The sequence below is a fragment of the Micropterus salmoides genome, unplaced genomic scaffold, assembly GCF_014851395.1.
Source record: "Micropterus salmoides isolate LMB-PRFRI ecotype aquatic unplaced genomic scaffold, ASM1485139v1 Ms_hic_scaffold_20, whole genome shotgun sequence".
NCBI classification, from domain to species: Eukaryota; Metazoa; Chordata; class Actinopteri; order Centrarchiformes; family Centrarchidae; genus Micropterus; species Micropterus salmoides.
In genome coordinates, this window is record NW_024041151.1 from 3,931,967 (window position 1) to 3,951,492 (window position 19,526).

General features: G+C 40.3%; 1 protein-coding gene across 3 annotated transcripts in view; it reads right to left on the minus strand.

The window, feature by feature from the left end:
* Nucleotides 1-19,526, minus strand: part of LOC119915089 (seizure 6-like protein) — a 93,108-nt gene that overhangs the window by 22,133 nt on the left and 51,449 nt on the right. For all 3 annotated transcript variants that reach the window (XR_005446890.1, XM_038734666.1, XM_038734665.1), the window contains exons 2-8: nucleotides 19,008-19,472; nucleotides 16,848-16,987; nucleotides 8,931-9,126; nucleotides 4,694-4,879; nucleotides 3,985-4,156; nucleotides 1,974-2,140; nucleotides 1,250-1,444 (exon numbers count right to left, since the gene is read on the minus strand). Coding sequence is in view for 2 of the 3 variants with exons in the window: in XM_038734666.1 (XP_038590594.1) it covers nucleotides 1,250-1,444; nucleotides 1,974-2,140; nucleotides 3,985-4,156; nucleotides 4,694-4,879; nucleotides 8,931-9,126; nucleotides 16,848-16,987; nucleotides 19,008-19,472 (1,521 nt within the window). In the remaining variant the exon portion in view is untranslated. The remainder of the gene's footprint in view (nucleotides 1-1,249; nucleotides 1,445-1,973; nucleotides 2,141-3,984; nucleotides 4,157-4,693; nucleotides 4,880-8,930; nucleotides 9,127-16,847; nucleotides 16,988-19,007; nucleotides 19,473-19,526) is intronic.

Consider the following 19,526-nt stretch of genomic DNA (forward strand, 5'->3'; position numbering starts at 1 on the left):
ATTCGCTCTGTGTTTACTTTTTTATTTAGCTACATCCCGCCTCAGGTGTCTATGTGTGCTTTACTTCCTGTTTTATTTTGTAGTGTTCTGCCTCTTGCGTCTTGTCTAAGCTTTATTTTCTGTCCATGTCCACCTGTGCCTCCTTTTGTCACCTCCCTCTTGGGTAGTGTTGTAGTCAAGACCGCCCAAACAGAAACCAAGTCCAGACCAAGACCAGAGTTTATCGAGACCGAGACAAGACCAAGACTTTTAGGGGCTGAGACCAAGACGAGACCAAGACCGAGGGAGGGCAAGACAGAGTCAAGACCAAGACCAGAGTTTATCGAGACCGAGACAAGACCAAGACTTTTAGGGGCTGAGACCAAGTCGAGACCAAGACCCAGTCAAGACCAAGACCAGTTCCCCACATTACATGACACACAATAAAATGTGGAACGAGATCATAGGTACTTCACTGATCTGAAAGATCCACATTCACATTAAAACACTTACATACAAACACTTCTGAAGCTGAGCTGAAATCAATGTAAGCGTCTTTATTCTTTATTTATATTATTACCATTGACAGTGACAGTTAGCTGTAACAGCACATCTTTAATCAAGGTTATTGGTTGCATTTGAAGCAATACGTTTTACATCCAAAGTTCTGATGAAAACAAATAAATCAGACAGTGCAAAAGCAATTTATTGATATTCCCAAAGTTATGGTCTTGACAGGTCTTGAAATCAAATCCAGAGTCCTCAATGTCCGAGAACGAGACCGAGTACAGAGGCGGTCGAGTAAGAGACGAGAACAAGGCCATCAAAAAGTGGTCTTAAGACCGGTCTCGAGACCAAGACCGGTCTTGAGTACTACAACAGTACTTTTGGGTTTTGCCATGTCTTTGTGTCTTTGTGTTTTCCAGAGTGCACGAAAATCCAAAGCTTATCCAACTTAATGTTTATATTTTTGTGCACTCTAGATTTCTGTTTAAATCTCCTCTGGATTTATTTTGCTCTTTGGACTCTTCAGTAAGTTACCCTCACTGGTTAAATTAAATTTCATTAACTGAGCTTTTAACAACTGAACTATCTTCTGTCTCATCGACCAGCTCATCTTTTAGAAAGGTTTTAGTCTGTGGTCTCTAACTTCATGTCAAACCATTTCTTATTTATTTCTGTGACAGAAATAAACTAATGCAACGACTACTACATTATTTATTTATTTGAATTATGTATTATTCATGATACCCCCTGCTCTCCGTATTACCTTTGCAGAGCGGCTCTGTGTCGTTCCAGTATGGATCCCTCGCACTGATGCACTCGATAACAGGCGGGCCTTGTTCTAGAGAGTGTCCCGGGTCACAGTTAAACTGAATCACAGCTCCGACCCCGTACAACGGGTCGGAGGTTGTGAAGTTCCCGTTCTGGAGGTATGGCTCGTAGCAGTGGCCCCGCTCGAAAGCTGGAGGTGGAACGGAGAGCACAGACGGACAGAAAGCTCAGTCCTCTTCAGATTAAAATCAAAATGTGTCTTGTTAGAGTCGCACCATGCGGCTTTTTGAATTGTACATATTTTTAAATCATTCTCTTCGATACATCTGTGTAATTTCCATAAACAGATGCCAAGACGATTGGTAGCTGTAATCACACATTAAATCTGGTTTCCTCATGCAAAAGATCTCTTTCTTTTCACTGATGAGGACAAACATGTTGGAAGGGATCTTTCCATCCCTCCACAATCTAATGTTGCCAGAACTCTGAAAGCTTCAGCTCAGATTATGCCGAGCGACCAGCCCTCTTCCTGACAATCCCGCCAAAGAAGACTTGGCAGTGCACGATGTAAGCAGAAACACAGAGTCTTGCAATCCTCTCTTATTTGTTTACATAATTACACTGTAATTAAAGAAATATGACAATACATCTAGTACGATTAAACTGTGCTGCTGAGGTTTAATTTCAGTTTGCCATTAGATCTACGGTAGCTCTTGTACCTTCATAGCGGATGTTGAATCCTGTGTTGTGGTTGGGCTGATCGGTGATGAACTGGATCCTTACAGCTGGACCTTCACTGATCACGCCCTCAAAGGGTATCTGTCCACCCCGCCCCGAGTCGAACAGCACCACGGAGCCAGCGTCCAGCCCGCTCCACAACACCAACCTGCAGGGATGGAAAGATTGTGTGCATGAGTGGATGTGAATACATTAGAGTTTGGCATAAACAGGCAACTGTGTTGAGACAAACCAAACTAAAGGACAATGATAGCAGCCATGTTTCCATCTAATTGTCATGCGAATTTTAAGCGTACTTTTGAAATGTCGCAAAAAAGAACAAATAAAGAAATTGCAAATTATGTGTGTTTCCATCAGCTGGTTTGAAGCGAATAAACCAGGCTACGGCGAGCGTAGTTACGTCAGTAGTTGACGTTACACATGGCTGTAATAAACAAAACGTATGGGTTCCAAACCAGAAACAAAACCAGTCGCATGAACCTGAGGACCATTGATGTTAGAAAAACGGAGAGAGGTCCTCAGAAATGTGTTTCAAGCGGGAAAACTGCTACCAGCCATGTCTCCGCACGTTATGGGAATATCCGGTGTTATGCTGAGTTTTGCATGCCTGCCGAGAATTGCATGCACCTTCAAATAATGCTTTTAAACGCTCTAATATCCTTTGTGGGGTTCATCAACAGTGATAAATGACTCGAACTATATATTTTATGAACATTTAGAGTTGTTAATATTTTATTACACTCAGTAGAAGCAGCATTCATTGAGATTCAGCAAAAATATGCGGTGATAACTCCGTTTGATCAGTGTGCAGAGCAAAGGATCTGAAAAGGACCTTTAAGAGGTGAATGCATAATTCGGCAGAACAGATGATGAAGGCTACCTGCCCAGATTTGCATCAACCTCTTTCCTCAGCACAAATGAGCGTTACCAGGCGTGCAGAACTCTGCACACCCGGGCAAGATGCCGACAGCAGAAACAGCTGATCAGACGTGAGTTACAAGTTCGCTGCGTCTGAACTTATTCAGAAAAAGTGTTCCCATCTCCCGTTCAGCGCATTTAATCTTTTTCGACAACGGCAAAAACCACCTCAAGCGAGAGTAAAAACTTTTTAGCAAAATTAAGGATTTATTTTCCATCAACCTTTTCTAATGCGATACTTCAAAATGTGCATTAAAAAAACGTCGATGGAAACATGGCTAGTGCAACCATGAAACACATTATGGGATACACTGTTCTGTGATGCTTCACTAGGAACACTGTGTCTGGGTTTGGGAAAAGTCTGCCTGTTTTATTTTGTAAACATCTGTGTCTGTTTCTGGCTTTGTTTCCTGTTTAGTCTTCATTCTCCCTAATGTGTTTGTTCAAATGCTCGTGTGTGTCGGCATTGATTGATTTCCACTCAGTCTTTTCTCAAATCGTTCGTCCATGTTGTGTTCATCTGCCCGCAACCCTGCCAGTTGGTTCAGCCTGTATGTATGTGGATTTATTGCCTACTCCTCCCTGTGTGGATTATTGTTTGTTTCATGTTTTGGAATTTGGACTTTACGTTTCTCTTTGGAAACCTTATTTTAAGTTGTATTGTTACGTTTGGATTTCTGGACAATACCGCAGTGAGTTTGTGCACTTTGTTGTCTTTAATAAATCCTGTAAATGTTATTGGATCTGAGCACACACCATCATATGTGACACGGTGAGAGGCTATACAAGGAATAATAAACAAAAAGTAGCTTGTAGACAGCAAGAAAGCTAAACAGGAAATTGGTATGAAGCTAATCCCCTAAGGAAACAGCTACTGAAAAATGTTTGAGATCAGTGGGGGAAAAAACTTTTGAAAGTAAACACAACATGGATATATTATGACCTTTGATATGGCATATTAATGTTGAACAGCTGGAAATAAAATGACACTAAAAGAATAAAAATAGACGGTACAAACCTTCAGGCTCATGGACCTAGGCAAAGGAGACGTCACACAAAGACGGGGAATCCTACCTGTCAGTGGGCCCCAGGGCCAGTCTCTCCAGGTGGAGGTGCAGCCTCTGGTCCCTGGGTGCCTCCAGAGACCAGGAACAGGAGCGGTCCTGGGTGGCATTAGGCCCATGGTGGGGAGACGGGGACAGCACCCTCCCTACTGTCGCGTTCTTCACTGTGCCGCCACAAAGAGCTACACGGGAGGAGTTCACTTTTATTTATTCATCTGTAAGTATATGTACAGCATTCTGTCTCACCTGCAAGTATGCTGAATATTGGGAATACAAACTAACAAGAAAACATGTTGAGGTTTGTCATATAAAGTTTAAAAAAGCTCAACCTTTCAAACATGGATAAAAAGGGCTTGAATGAAAAGGTGAACTGATTAGTCGATTGACCATTTTGTTGATCAATTAGACGATGAAGTGCTTTTTAAAGCTCAAATACCAAATATTACTGTGTTCCCTGCTTATTAAATGTATTGCTTTGCTGCTTTTTCACCTTGGGCTTCAGGAAAACTTCAACATTTGCGTGACAAAAAAACTCAGAAGATCATGTGATCCAACCGAAAGCTCCAGGATACCTACTGAGTGGACTTGTGGTGAGATTGTTTTGCCAACTAAGAGTGCCGTGGAGAGCCAACACTCTGCAGGATCTTATTTAAAGCAAAGAGGGGTACAACTCAGAGAACTCTTTGAGCGCCTTTACAGCAACAACCGACAGCACTCACCCCTGCAGCTCGGCACCTTCCCGCTCCACACTGGCAGGGAGGCGTTGAGGCAGGTGAGCAGCGGCACCCCCTGCAGGTGGTAACCCATGTGGCAGTGAAAGCGAGCGGTCCCTCCAGGGAGCAGGTCCAGCACGGACACTTCCCCAAAGTGAGGCCTCTTCGGCAGCGAACAGCTCAGCCTGAAGACTGAACACAGAGGGAGACATCACGTGCTGTATGTATACAATGCTAAAAGTTTTCTAGCTACACGACTCAAACTTCTACTCTACGCTGACGATGTGACGATCACTTTCTGGGCAGACATGGAGAGGTGGGTAAGTGAGTGAGGTTTTAACAGGTAGGTCGCACAACATATCATACAAACTACTGCATTTGAAGCACGCTGAGGCCTTTACAGGTTCAGTTAAGCAGACTTTGAACTGTTAGAGGAAACCCACAGATACAGTGAGAACAAACCCAGGACCCAGGAAAAATTATAACCTATGCTGACCTTTTGTAAATCACTGTATGTACGCAGGTGTATCTATTAGTTGACTTTTAACTACAATTCCCTCCTCAGGCTGATCTTTCCTCACATATACTGTGTGTCCAGAAGCAGAAGACATGACTCCTCTAGCCATGCTAGCGGCAATGGCAACGTAATATTTCAACTATTGGATGAATTGCCATGAAATTTTGCCCACAGCAGATGAATCCTAATGACTTTATGTTGCACCCCCCCCCCCCCAGACTCTTCAGTAAGCTTAGGTGAAATGCCCAGACAAATGATGAATGCTCAAACTAAAAATAGGATTTTCTTTTAGAAACGAGGCCTGTGTTTCTTTGAAAACCAGAAAGAGATTGGTTGCTGCAACCTTTCTCACTCCACTCGGTGACCTGCTCTATAGAAATACGCCTGACCGTCCGATGTTGATCTTTGGTGTATACTGTCTACCATAGTGCATTAGGATTTGTGTCTGGATGTAAAGCATCTACGCACCATTATACGTTATGCAAAATGACAAACTGGCCTTCATTATCAGTGAGGAGGCCCTTACATCGGCTTACTTTTATTTACCAGTCTATCCTCGGTCTGCTCCCCTCTCATCTTTGCACTTACATGTCACGCAACACCAGTTCCTATAATTTGTGCTCCAGTGACTTGTATTTCTTATCTGTACCTGAGGTCCATACAGAGTTTGGTAAGAGGGCCTTTAGCTATCCTGGAACAACCTGCAGCTGAGTCACCTGATCTCTTTCGGCTATTAATTGTTGTCACTGATTTTAAAATCATAAAATCATTTAAACCTATGTACAGATTGTGTTTTTAGGTAGTCTTGAAGTTATAGTGTTTGTTTGTGTATCTGTGTCGATTGTCCTTTGTTGTTGTGGGTGCGCTTGGTGTTCGCATTTGTAACTTTTTGTCAATATGCTGCAGTTTTGAAAAAGAGGTTTTAAATCACAGTGAGATCATCTGGTTAAGAAATTTAATGATAAATAACGCATGAACAGTAAATCTACAGTTTCTCATCATTTAACAAGTTTTAGTTTACGAGTTTAGTTTAGCTTTTTACAGTTTAGTTTAGCTTTTGCCTTTTGAATGAATGCATTGCGATTGGTGCATTTTGTCTGTTTCTTTCTTCCTCTCTTTCTCATCTTTTACTGGAGTTGTGGGCGTTTCCGATGGCTCGCCTTACTTTGCCGCCAATCTTCACCTGACATCATTCTGCCATCACACACCTGACCAGACATCTTCCTATCAACCGCCATTCATAAGGTAGGACCAAACATCCAGCCCCCACTGGATCGTTGAGTTTCCAGCTGACTGATTTTAATAACTTGCTTGTTTGCTTTTCTGCCTTGCTCAGCCTGTTATCTCTCTGCCTTAGGAAACATCACCTGACCTGCTCACCACACTCCATCTGCAGCCAAGGTCAGACACTCACAGACCAGAAATCTGCCGTAAAATGAATCAAAATATATCATTCGATTAAATCGTGTGGATCCAGAGAATGTTTTTGGGAGGGTGGAGAGGATGTTGAGTTAGCACAATTTCCCATAGACTAGAGTGAGGCCATAGACATTTCATGAAGCTATTACAATCTCATTAAAACATCTCGGGTCATTTGACCCATCAGACTTAATGATAACGGCATTGTCTTCTCTTCCGTTGATGGCAACTTTTCGAGGGAACTGCAGGTAAGTCTAGTTTTATCTAGTAATTATCTATTTAACTTAATATTAGGTAACTTGTTGCTAAAGTAGCGTTAACTTGCCAAATCAAGTTTAAGTGTGTTGTGATCTATTTTTCCTAACGTTAACCTATCAAAGCTTTTCCAACTTAATAATAATAATTTTGCAGAGTTAAGGCTAACTCCACGGCATCCATATTCGGATTCGGATTTTTAACGGCCGCCATTGAGGAGACCTATTATACTGCTTTTCCAGTCCTATATTGCACTTCTGTGTAAGGCTGGGCGATATAGCCGAAAATGTTATCACGACAAAAACATTTTATATCATTTGATATCGATAATTATCACAATATATGTCAAATCATTATTTCTTTCAAGTTTAAAGGCTGATTTTTACTCCTGAGTGTAAATAGAAGAAACCAGATGGTTAATTATGTGGTTACATTTTTCTTTATGGCCAGAATGTGACAAACACTTGAGGCCAAACAGTGGATCACTTCACAAATCTGAGTTAGGACATTTAAAACTATTATGATAAAATCTTTCTCAACAAATATGACACGTAAATTATTTTCCAGTCCCTTTTTCTCAACAAAATAAATATTTTAATAGAAAAATTTAGTGCTTATTTGTTCATGATTCAAATGAATTAAACCAAATATTTATTGACGATATATTAAACATTTATTATATTGTTATTGAGGAAAATTATATTGCGATAATTATCATTATTGTTTTATTGCCCAGCCCTAGTTCTGTGACTTCTTTATAGCAGCAAAGTTCAAAAAAATCAATTTCCTTATAGGCCTTCATTTCAGCCTCTGTCTGAAACAAGCTGTAGGTGCTCCTGTCTCTTTAAGACCCCCCCTCTCAAAGCCCACTGTCTTCTGATTGGCCAAGACCTGAAGCATGTTACCAGGCTGTTGTTGTTGCTGGGCGGAACAGGCAGACTGAGCGTTGCTGTGGGAGCAAATGACCATATATGGAACAGCGGCTCCGTCTGGCTCCGTAACACAGCTGTTAGTAGAAAAAGACGTTCAAAACAGAGCGAAATCTGAGGTTATTGCTCGCAGGGAATACTTATAAATAATTTAACCTCATTATTTGAAGCTTTGGCCATGTTTAACATGAACATCCAACATTGTAACACTGTAGATAAGTCATTAAATGTGGAAAAGCATAAAATGTCCAACCAACTAATGTCTGGCTTAATGAGTGATCGTGTTAGCTCCTTAAACCGAAACACCTGCTCTGGCGGATCGTTTAACATTGACGGATGCAACTGTTCCCTGAAGCAAATGTTGTCTTCCCCTTTTACTTTGTTGTCGTAGTACCAAAATGCTTCGTTTGCATGTTAAAATCACATTTCTTATCTTGGCGAACACATGACCTTTTTCATGTCTTCTGAGTTTGCAGGTATGTATGCAGGTTTTCAGAGTACTCGCTGCCTTGACAACAGTTCCAGATGGATTTTAAACCAGCTTAGAGGATCCCAAAAATCCAGACTTGTGTCAAATTGTCAACAGACGAATCTGGATAACTCGGTTATCCCCGCAAGAAGAACGGTGCCCTGGTCTGTTTATGTCATTATTCTCTTAACGCCGTTGTGTTTTAATCATCTTCTTGGACAAATGTCTCTCTGCAAAGGTATTTTAATCTCAGTCAGTGCTTCTCTTGTCTGATATCCTGCCTGTAAAAGGATTAGATGGCTGTGATTAATGGCTCAGGTAGGTCTTTACACTCTGATGCTTCCTCCTTTCCAGTCCTTGTCATACCCATTATGTGCTGACACACAGAAACATACACACTCCCTTAATCTCAGCCTCCTAATGAGATGAGAGCCAATTAATCAAAGCTCTAATCAGCTAATTCACACGACACCACAGTGCTAAGTGATTAGATGAGATGATCTTTGATTATGCAATTAACATTAATACAGAGTACAAACAGCCCAGAAGAACACACAGGTACTGAATCTGTGTAGCACGTTTGTATGTATGAATATTCATATTTTAGTCACGGTGCTTTTGAATTTGTGTACATGTGAACATGTCTGGACTCACTCTGATAGTGCAGCTGGAAGAGGCCCATGCTTCCCTCCGGTGTGGAGCGGTAGTAGACTGACAGAGTGTTGGTTGGACTGCGGATCACCTGGCCTTCAACCAGCAGCGTGTGATTGGCCAGGACTAGCACGGCGCCTCGTTCATCTGCACCCCTGATGGACAGCTGCTCGCCCTCCGAGAGGTTAACGCTCTTCACCTGGACACACAGGAAGACACAAGTTAAAATAAAACACTACCCAACTTTTTGTTTTTTTTCTTCAAAATTGTATCCACGTTATGAGTTTTTTATGCCCTCGGTTATTGCAGTGGTGAATGAGACAAGATTCTATCAAGGGATGTTTGCTTATTAGCTCCCATTACTCAGAAAGACCCACACAGAACGACCCTCAACGATGCAATAACTCCTCGTGCTGAGCTTCTAACCTCATTAACTGTGAATATTACCGTCTGTGCAGCACTGGAACGCAACTAAGTAGGTTAGTCAAGTACTGTCAGTAAGTAAATAGTTTATTTAATATACACCTTTCACACGCAAGTCACAAAGTGCTTTAGAAAAGTGAAATAATAAAAAGATATTGTTATAGAATATTCTTAGAGGGCTTATTTGATGTAACAGGGAAAGGTAAGACAGGTTGGAGTCATTATCTGACCCTACAGGTGTTCACAGACCTTCCAGCTCTAGTTATTTCACTCATGTAACTGTCCTTGTTAGGGAGACGACAGATGGATTCATAAAGTAGAGACAGTAGCTCGGGCGTTAGGTGAGCTAGGAATCTGGCAAGGTTGATTCTTGCAAGAATGTTTACAAGAACTCACTGAGTACAATTAATAGACAGTGATAGATTCCAGTATGACGTTGGAGTCTAAACATCAGAGAGATTAGCTGTTCTAGGTTAAGGCCAGTCAAAGATGACCTAAGAGGAAAACATACAGGCAGAAGTGGGGAGACAGAAACACAAAAGGGTGTGTTGGCGTTCGATGTGTTCACATGTTGTACGCTGGCACCGTGTCTCTGCGGCCGGGCTCAATAAACCAAGTTAAGTCTTCATCAGTCTCCGAAACTTCTTCATCACACCTGAACCGGGCTCACAAAATTTCTTCTACAAATATAAACTCAGCAAAAAAAGACACGTGCCTTTTTCATGACACTGTATTTTAAAGATAATTCTGTAAAAAAAAAATAAAATAAAAAACTTTACAGATATTTATTGTAAAGGGTGTAAACAATGTTTTTCATGTTTGTTCAATGAACCGTAAACAATCAATGAACATGCACCTTTGGAACAGTTGTTTAGACACTAACAGCGTACAGGCGGCCGGCAATTAAGTTCACAGTTACAAAAACTTCTTCTGACTCTGAAAAACACCAAAGGAAAGATGCGCAGGGTCCCTACTCATCAGCGTGAACATGCCTTAGGCCTGCTGCAAGGAGGCATGAGGACTGCCGATGTTGCCAGGGCAAAAAATAGCAATGTCTGTACTGAGAGATGCTGCAGCTGATCGTCCTCGCAGTGGAAAACCACGTGTAACAACACCTGACAGGCTACTGATTGTTACCCCCCCTTTGTTCAGGGACACATAAGTCCATTTCTGTTACTCACATGTCTGTGAAACTTTGTTCAGTTTATGTCTTAGTTGTTGAATCTTTTTATGTTCATACAAATGTTTACAGAGTTTCGACTTCAAACTAAAATGGAACAACGCGTTTGCAGTCAGGGCTACGAGGCTCTGGAACAGCCTGCCCGACAAAATCAGGTCGGCTGAGTCAGTGAACTCTTTTAAGTCCCTTTTTAAGAACACTTTAATAGGAGCTTTCCTGGTTTTATTTGATTTTATTCTATTATGTGTATATATATATATATATATTACACTGAACAAAATTATAAACTTAACACTTTTGTTTTTGCCCCATTCATCATGCGCTGAACTCAAAGATCTGAGACTTTCTCTACGTACACAAAAGGCCTGTTTCTCTCAAATTCTGTTCACAAATCTGTCAAAATCTGTGTTAGTGAGCACTTCTCCTTTGCCGAGATAATCCATCCACCTCACAGGTGTGGCGTATCAAGATGCTGATCCGGACCACCCCGGACCCCCTCAATACAGTGAAACTGCACATTTTGGAGTGGCCTTTTATTGTGGCCAGCCTAAGGCCTTTTATTGTGGCCAGCCTAAGGCACACCTGTGCAATACCCATGCTGTCTGTACTTAACGTATTAAAAGTAAAAGTACTCAGAAAATGTTCCCTGTGACCAATGTACTAGTATATGTTCTATCATGAGATTATTGTTCCTGTAAAGCAGGATGTTACTGCTGTAGTTGCTGAGCTAGAGCTCATTTTTAACAGTTTGGTATCAGCCTGCAGCTAATAATTATTTTCATTCTGGATCAATCATCTGATTCGTTTCTCCTTGAATTGATTGTTTGGTTTGTAAAGATTCTGCCGAGCCCAACGTGACACCTTTACAAAGTTTATTGTGTCCCAACCTCAACGTTAACACTACATTCAAATTATTTTTAAAAATTTCAAAGGAAAAGCAGCAAAACTTCACATTTGTAAAGCTGGAACCATGAATTCAATGTTTTCCCATGAAAAATAATAGAAACCAAAATAATCAAAAATAGTTTTCTTTATTAAATTTCCGACTAAACTTTTTGTACTTGTATAAACTGTTGGGTAGTTTAATTCATAATGAAACATCCTATTTTATAAACTGTAGATATGTTTTGTGTGTAAAAATCTTACTTCGTAAAGTAACTAAAGCTGTCAGATCAATGTAGTGAAGTAAAAAGTACAATATCTCCCTCTGAAATGTGGCGGAGTAGAAGTAGAAAGTGGCATGAATAGAAAATACTCAAGTAAAGTAAAGGTACCTCAAGTTTTTGTACTGTACACATTTGTATTTAACCACAGTACTTGAGTAAATGTACTTAGTTACTGTCCGCCACTGCGTGTCGTATCTTCCTAGGTGATCCGCTGAATGATTTATGACGATCCCATAACTTCATCCTCTGGCTGTTCACCAGAGCCTAGTATGGATTCATACAGTTTCAGGATCTCAGCGTCAGCCTGCTGAGCTTTCCAGATGGCCTCTTCCGATAAATGGAGATCCTTGGACATTTCTCTCTTGGCTGGTTAAACCGCGGCACAAATGGGAAACTGACCGTCTGCTGTATCCACAGGAGCTCTAGACAGGGCATCAGGAGCTGTCGAATGCTAGTTTTTTTTATTTTGAAAACCCAGTCCAGAGGTTAATGACGTGTGACAACTGGGGATCAGGCTCGGGTCAAATGGCTGAAATGTTTAGTCTGCTGTTGCAGAAAGGTTATATTTTTGGAATTATATGTCATGTCATTGCTTTGGCAATACTGTTGAGTACTGCAGTGGTGGAAGTGTTCAGACCTCTGTTACAAGTTAAAGTAGAGAAGTTTTAGCTGTAAAATGTACTCAAAGGTGGAGTAAGCAGTTCAGCTGAAATCTAAACACCATGACAAACTCCTTGATACAGAGTGAACAACACTGCAGCATGTAATGTAACTAATGTTGGCGGTTAGTAAACTGTGGCTACAGCTGCTGCTGCGAAGCTAACATGAAGCTAACATACTGCTAACATGAAGCTAACATGAAACTAACATGGAGCTAACACAAAGCAAACATGGAACTAACATGAAGCTAACGTGAAACTAAAACAAAGCTAACATGAAACTAACATGGAGCTTACATGAAGCAAACGTGAAACTAAAACAAAGCTAACATGAAACTAACATGGAGCTTACATGAAGCAAACATGGAACTAACATGAAGCTAATATAAAGCTAACAAGAAGCTAACATGAAGCTAACACGACGCTAACATGAAGCTAACATGAAGCTAACATGAAGCTAACAAGGAGCTAACATGGAGCTAACATGAAACTAACACGATGCTAACATGAAACTAACACAATGCTAACATGAAGCTAACATGAGCTAACATACTGCTAACATGAAGCTAACATGAAACTAAGATGGAGCTAACATGAAACTAACATGGAGCTAACAAGAAGCTAACATGAAACTAACACGACGCTAACATGAAGCTAACATGGAGCTAATATGAAGCTAACATGAAACCAACATGAAGCTAACATGAAACTAACACGAAGCTAACATGAAGCTAACATGGAGCTAATATGAAGCTAACATGAAGCCAACATGAAACTAACATGATGCTAACATGAAGCTAACATGAGCTAACATACTGCTAACATGATACTAACACGAAACTAACATGGAGCTAACAAGAAGTTAACATGAAACTAACACAAAGCTAACATGAAGCTAACATGAAACTAACACGACGCTAACATGAAACTAACACAATGCTAACATGAAACTAACATGGAGCTTACAAGAAGCTAGCATGAAGCTAACATGATACTAACACGAAACTAACATGGAGCTAACAAGAAGTTAACATGAAACTAACACAAAGCTAACATGAAGCTAACATGAAACTAACACGACGCTAACATGAAACTAACACAATGCTAACATGAAACTAACATGGAGCTTACAAGAAGCTAGCATGAAGCTAACATGATACTAACACGAAACTAACATGGAGCTAACAAGAAGTTAACATGAAACTAACATGAAACTAACCCGAAGCTAACATGAAGCTAAGATGGAGCTAACAAGAAGCTAACATGAAGCTAACATGAAACTAACCCGAAGCTAACATGAAGCTAACATGGAGCTAATATGAAGCTAACATGAAGCCAACATGAAACTAACATGATGCTAACATGAAGCTAACATGAGCTAACATACTGCTAACATGATACTAACACGAAACTAACATGGAGCTAACAAGAAGTTAACATGAAACTAACACAAAGCTAACATGAAGCTAACATGAAACTAACACGACGCTAACATGAAACTAACACAATGCTAACATGAAACTAACATGGAGCTTACAAGAAGCTAGCATGAAGCTAACATGATACTAACACGAAACTAACATGGAGCTAACAAGAAGTTAACATGAAACTAACATGAAACTAACCCGAAGCTAACATGAAGCTAAGATGGAGCTAACAAGAAGCTAACATGAAGCTAACATGAAACTAACCCGAAGCTAACATGAAGCTAACATGGAGCTAATATGAAGCTAACATGAAGCCAACATGAAACTAACATGATGCTAACATGAAGCTAACATGAGCTAACATACTGCTAACATGATACTAACACGAAACTAACATGGAGCTAACAAGAAGTTAACATGAAACTAACACAAAGCTAACATGAAGCTAACATGAAACTAACACGACGCTAACATGAAACTAACACAATGCTAACATGAAACTAACATGGAGCTTACAAGAAGCTAGCATGAAGCTAACATGATACTAACATGGAGCTTACAAGAAGCTAGCATGAAGCTAACATGATACTAACACGAAACTAACATGGAGCTAACAAGAAGTTAACATGAAACTAACACAAAGCTAACATGAAGCTAACATGAAACTAACACGACGCTAACATGAAACTAACACAATGCTAACATGAAACTAACATGGAGCTTACAAGAAGCTAGCATGAAGCTAACATGATACTAACACGAAACTAACATGGAGCTAACAAGAAGTTAACATGAAACTAACATGAAACTAACCCGAAGCTAACATGAAGCTAAGATGGAGCTAACAAGAAGCTAACATGAAGCTAACATGGAACTAACCCGAAGCTAACATGAAGCTAACATGGAGCTAATATGAAGCTAACATGAAGCCAACATGAAACTAACATGATGCTAACATGAAGCTAACATGAGCTAACATACTGCTAACATGATACTAACACGAAACTAACATGGAGCTAACAAGAAGTTAACATGAAACTAACACAAAGCTAACATGAAGCTAACATGAAACTAACACGACGCTAACATGAAACTAACACAATGCTAACATGAAACTAACATGGAGCTTACAAGAAGCTAGCATGAAGCTAACATGATACTAACACAAAGCTAACATGAAGCTAACACAAAGCAAACATGGAACCAACACGAAGCAAACATGAAACTAACATGGAGCTAATAAGAAGCTAACATGAAACTAACACGACGCTAACATAAAGCTAACATGGAGCTAAAATGGAGCTAACATGAAACTAACATGGAGCTAACATGAAACTAACATGGAGCTAATAAGAAGCTAACATGAAGCTAACATGAAACTAACACGACGCTAACATGAAGCTAACATGGAGCTAAAATGGAGCTAACATGAAGCCAACATGAAACTAACACGATGCTAACATGAAACTAACATGGAGCTAAAATGAAGCTAACATGAAGCTAACATGAAGCTAACATAAAACTAACATGGAGCTAACATGAAGCTAACATGAAACTAACATGGAGCTAACATGGAGCTAACATGGAGCTAACATACAGAGAGGACGAGACGGTCCCAGAGCAGCACACCAGCTCCAGCTCCAGCTCCAACTCTCCTGCTACTATAGCTAACATCACAACAACAAATACATTTAGCTAGTTTAGTCCAGTGCTTCCCAATGTAGGGGTCAAGCCCCTCCAAAGGGTCACCAGATAAATCTGAGGGGTCGTGAGATGAAAACATAAATTCTGGTACACAAATCTGTTTAAATCTCTTAATGCACTCTAATATTTAATTTTTTGTAAAACGTTGGATACTCTGACCTCTTTGGATTAAAATCAATCATATAATTAATCAAAGTCAAATAAGGTTCAGAGGTGAAATGTGTCTTTGGTGGAACTGCTAACAACTCAGACATCTGAAACATGACAAGACTGCACGCAGGATTTTGTAAGATTTCACAAGCAAAGTAAAAGTTTGGGAACCACTGGTTATTCCTTAACAATGTGCTGTATTTTATAAGCTTCTCATATCATTCACATCATAATCATTATTCCTGCCCTTCAATGGCTTCCGATTGGTTTTGGAGTGCACTTTAAAATCAGTACTTACATGGTCAAGCTCCCTCTTACATCCAAGATCTATTACATGCACACACACACCTCTGGCCACTCTCTGAGGTCTGCAGGCCAAGACCCGATTCTGTAGAAACCTTTAAAAAAAACAACCTAAAGACACATCTTTTTAGACAAGCTAATTAGCAATAAGGTTTAGTTATTTAATTTTTTACTGTAAAGCACTTTGTGGCCCCTCTTTGTCCATGAAAGGTTCTATGTAAATAAACTTTAATTATTTACATATGTTTTTTAATGAAAAATCTGAATAGTAACTAGTTACTAAAGCTGTTGAATAAATGTAATGAAGTAAAAAGTACAAGATTTCCCTCTGAAATGTAACCCAGTACAGGTGCATTTAAACAAAAATGTAATATCATGGAAAAGTGTGTTTTTCTTGTAATTTCATTTAAAAAGTTAAACTTTAATATATTCCAGATTCATTACACATAATGTGAAATACTTAAAGTCTTTTCTGATTGTTTGTTTGTTTTAATCTTGATGATTACAACTTACAGCTCATAGAAATCAAAACTCCAGTAGAATAAAGACTTGATTATACAGGAATGTCGACCTGAGAAGAGCTCTAATCAGCTAATTAACTCAAAACACCTGCAAAGGTTTCCTGAGCCTTTAATCTCTCAGTCTGGTTCTGGTGCTCACAATGAAGTTTTCCACGATATTCAAATTTCTTGAGATGCACCTGTGTAGAGTTAAAGAAAATGGAGCAGTACCAACAACAGCTGCCACTAGGAGGCAGAGTTCAGCCTGAGATCCCATCAGACGCATCCTCATGATCAAAACCAATGAGGCATAAACACAGCAGTACCTTACAACACAATGATGCTCAGCACGATTACCAGTGAGTCTACGTGTGTGTTTGTTGTAGTCGTGCTGCTGGATGTTTGTACCTGCAGCTCCACGCCGTAGCCGGTGTACACGGTCACTGTGTAGGTGCAGTGTAAGAAGGTGCCGTCCGGCAGAGGGGGGTCGTCAGAGGAGTCGATGTATCCCTCTGGGTCTGAGAAATTCACCATGCAGCTCGACAAAGCTGAGGAGAGAGCAGAGGAGGTTATTTTGCAGTGGCCTTATTGTTTTGTTCTCAACCCTGCCTTGTAATCCCTTTAATGTGAGCCTGACTGGAAACTCATTGGAAAGCCTGCTGTGTATAATTAATGACGGAAATTACAGGGATCAAAACGGCTACGCAGCAGACGCAAGGCACAGCGAGGATTTGTGGCTGGTAACGGTGACTTGAAATAAACAGATTTCAGTAGACCCTAGTAGTATCATGATGTAAAGAAAGTCCTTTGCCAGTAAAACTCCTGCGTTCAGATGTTATTTAAGTACAGTGGTGGAATAATTTACATCCTACATTTCAGAGGGAAGTATTATACTTTTTACTCCAATTAATTGATCCCCAAGGCGATATTGGCATGTATCAGCACAGAGACAGGAAGAGCCATATTTTAATGAAATGAAATTAAAAATAAATCAATAAAATAAGAGGCATGACTTTAAAAGATACAGTACTAAAACACCTTTGACTGTGTAAATTAATTGTGAAAATTAAGTCTAGTAGTGCAACTATATCTATATCTATATATGTATAGATATATCACAAAATTCTAGTAAAGTAGTATTATTATATAGTAATATATAATATAGGGAGGTCACAATACCAGAAATTCAATAGTCGATACCAGTAAAATTCCATGATACCACGGTCAGAAACAAAACAATAAATCAATGTACTTCTACATGCACTACTTTTACTAAAAAAACATTACAAAGAACAGCTGTGAAACCTGTGAGAGGATGTCCAGGACAGATGAGAGGTGGTTTGATGTCAATATATTCATAGATCAAGCTGTCTATATTTAATTATTTAATTCATTCATTTTCCTAACTTTTCTTTACAAACTCACAGCTGTGAAATGTTTCTGGTTGTTATCTATATTGGCAGTTGTCTGAGATTTTTGTATTGAAAAACACAACAATTATTGATGAATGAAATAGATCGTATTGCACTTTTCAGACGGTCCCTAACTCCGCCTACAGGAACAGGTGTGTTGGACAGACATTCAGTTCTTAGAGCAGCAAACTGCATCTTCATCTTTGGTGATTTTGAGTTGATCCAAACTGTGAAATGTGGCAATCGAGGCTTTGACACTCGTTTATATTCGACGAGTCGAGGCGGAGCTGTCGCTGTAGCTGCACTCGTAGCTATATCTTCCACGTGTTGGATCTCCTGGATATCTTTGGTCCCCAGCAAAACAAGTACTGATGAATGAATGACATGATGAATTTGAGTGTTGACTTGGTACCGTAGTATTGGTTCTCGTGACATCCCAAGTACAAACCAAAACAAACGTCTTGTTATATCCCACTTCAATTAAAACACTAAACTTGAACTATATATATAAATGAAAATGTAAGCAGGATGTAAGAATCGATCATGTTTTGTTTTGATCATTAGTTATTTAACATCTAATTCTACAAAGTAAACAGTGAATGCAGCTGTCAGATAAATGAAGTAACAAGACTTCCAGGTCTGTGAGGCTAAACAGACACAGCGGTGCTTGGAGCTAAATGCTAACATGCTGATGTTTAGCAGCTGTAATGTTTTAACATTAGCTAATTAGCAGTAAACACAGAGTACAGCTGAGGCTCATGGGAATCTCATCAGTTCTGCAGGTATTTCATCACAAACCAAAGTGTTGGACACATTTAAAAGTTGGTCCATCCAATAGTTTTTGAGACCTTTGAGCCAGAGGAAACAAGCCTGCAGTAATTAGGTTTCCCTCTCTGGACACCACATGGCAACCCATCTGATAGTTCTGGAGATATTTCAGTCTGGACACAAAGTGGTGGACCCACTGACAGGCCGGCCGTCTATAGAGCTGCCAGCATGGCGGGAAAGTACAAGACTGATTTCTGAATTGTTGTGGGGTCAAAAGAAGTATTGTGCACTTGGGTAAATGTGCTTAGTCACTTTGCACCACTGTGTAAGATGTGAATTAAACTAAGAATAGTGTGCATTCGTCAAACTACACGGTGGCTTCTCCTACCTGTTGAGGGTGTTCCCGTCTCAGTGTCCACGTCCAGCATCGTGCCCGCAGTGGTGATCTCCGCCTCCTGCTCGGGGGGGCGTGTCTGAGTGTGAGGCAGCTGGGAGTGTGTGTCTGTAGGAAGAGGCTCAGTTGGATCGCTGCCTCGGCCTGACACTGCAGCTGATGCTGGGGGTTTTACCCTCCTCGGTGATCCCCCGCTCTGATGCTCCAGGGAATGACTTCCAGGGAGGGAGCTGACGCTGAGTCCTCTGCCCAGAAGAGGGAGCAGGTTCTGGGGGAGAGAAGACGGGAGGATCTCCCCTTTCTGGGAGAGAAGTCGTCCTTTCTGAGTCAGCACAGACTGTAGCAAACCTCCAGCCATTGCACTGGAGATATTACCTCTGGGGCTGCTTTCCTTTGTGCTCCCTGGTGTCACCACCGGATACTCAGTAGAAGGGGCGGCTGTGGCTGTGACTTCTCTATCTGAAAAGAGGGGAAAACACGGGATGAAAATAAATCTTTAATCTTTAAATCTTG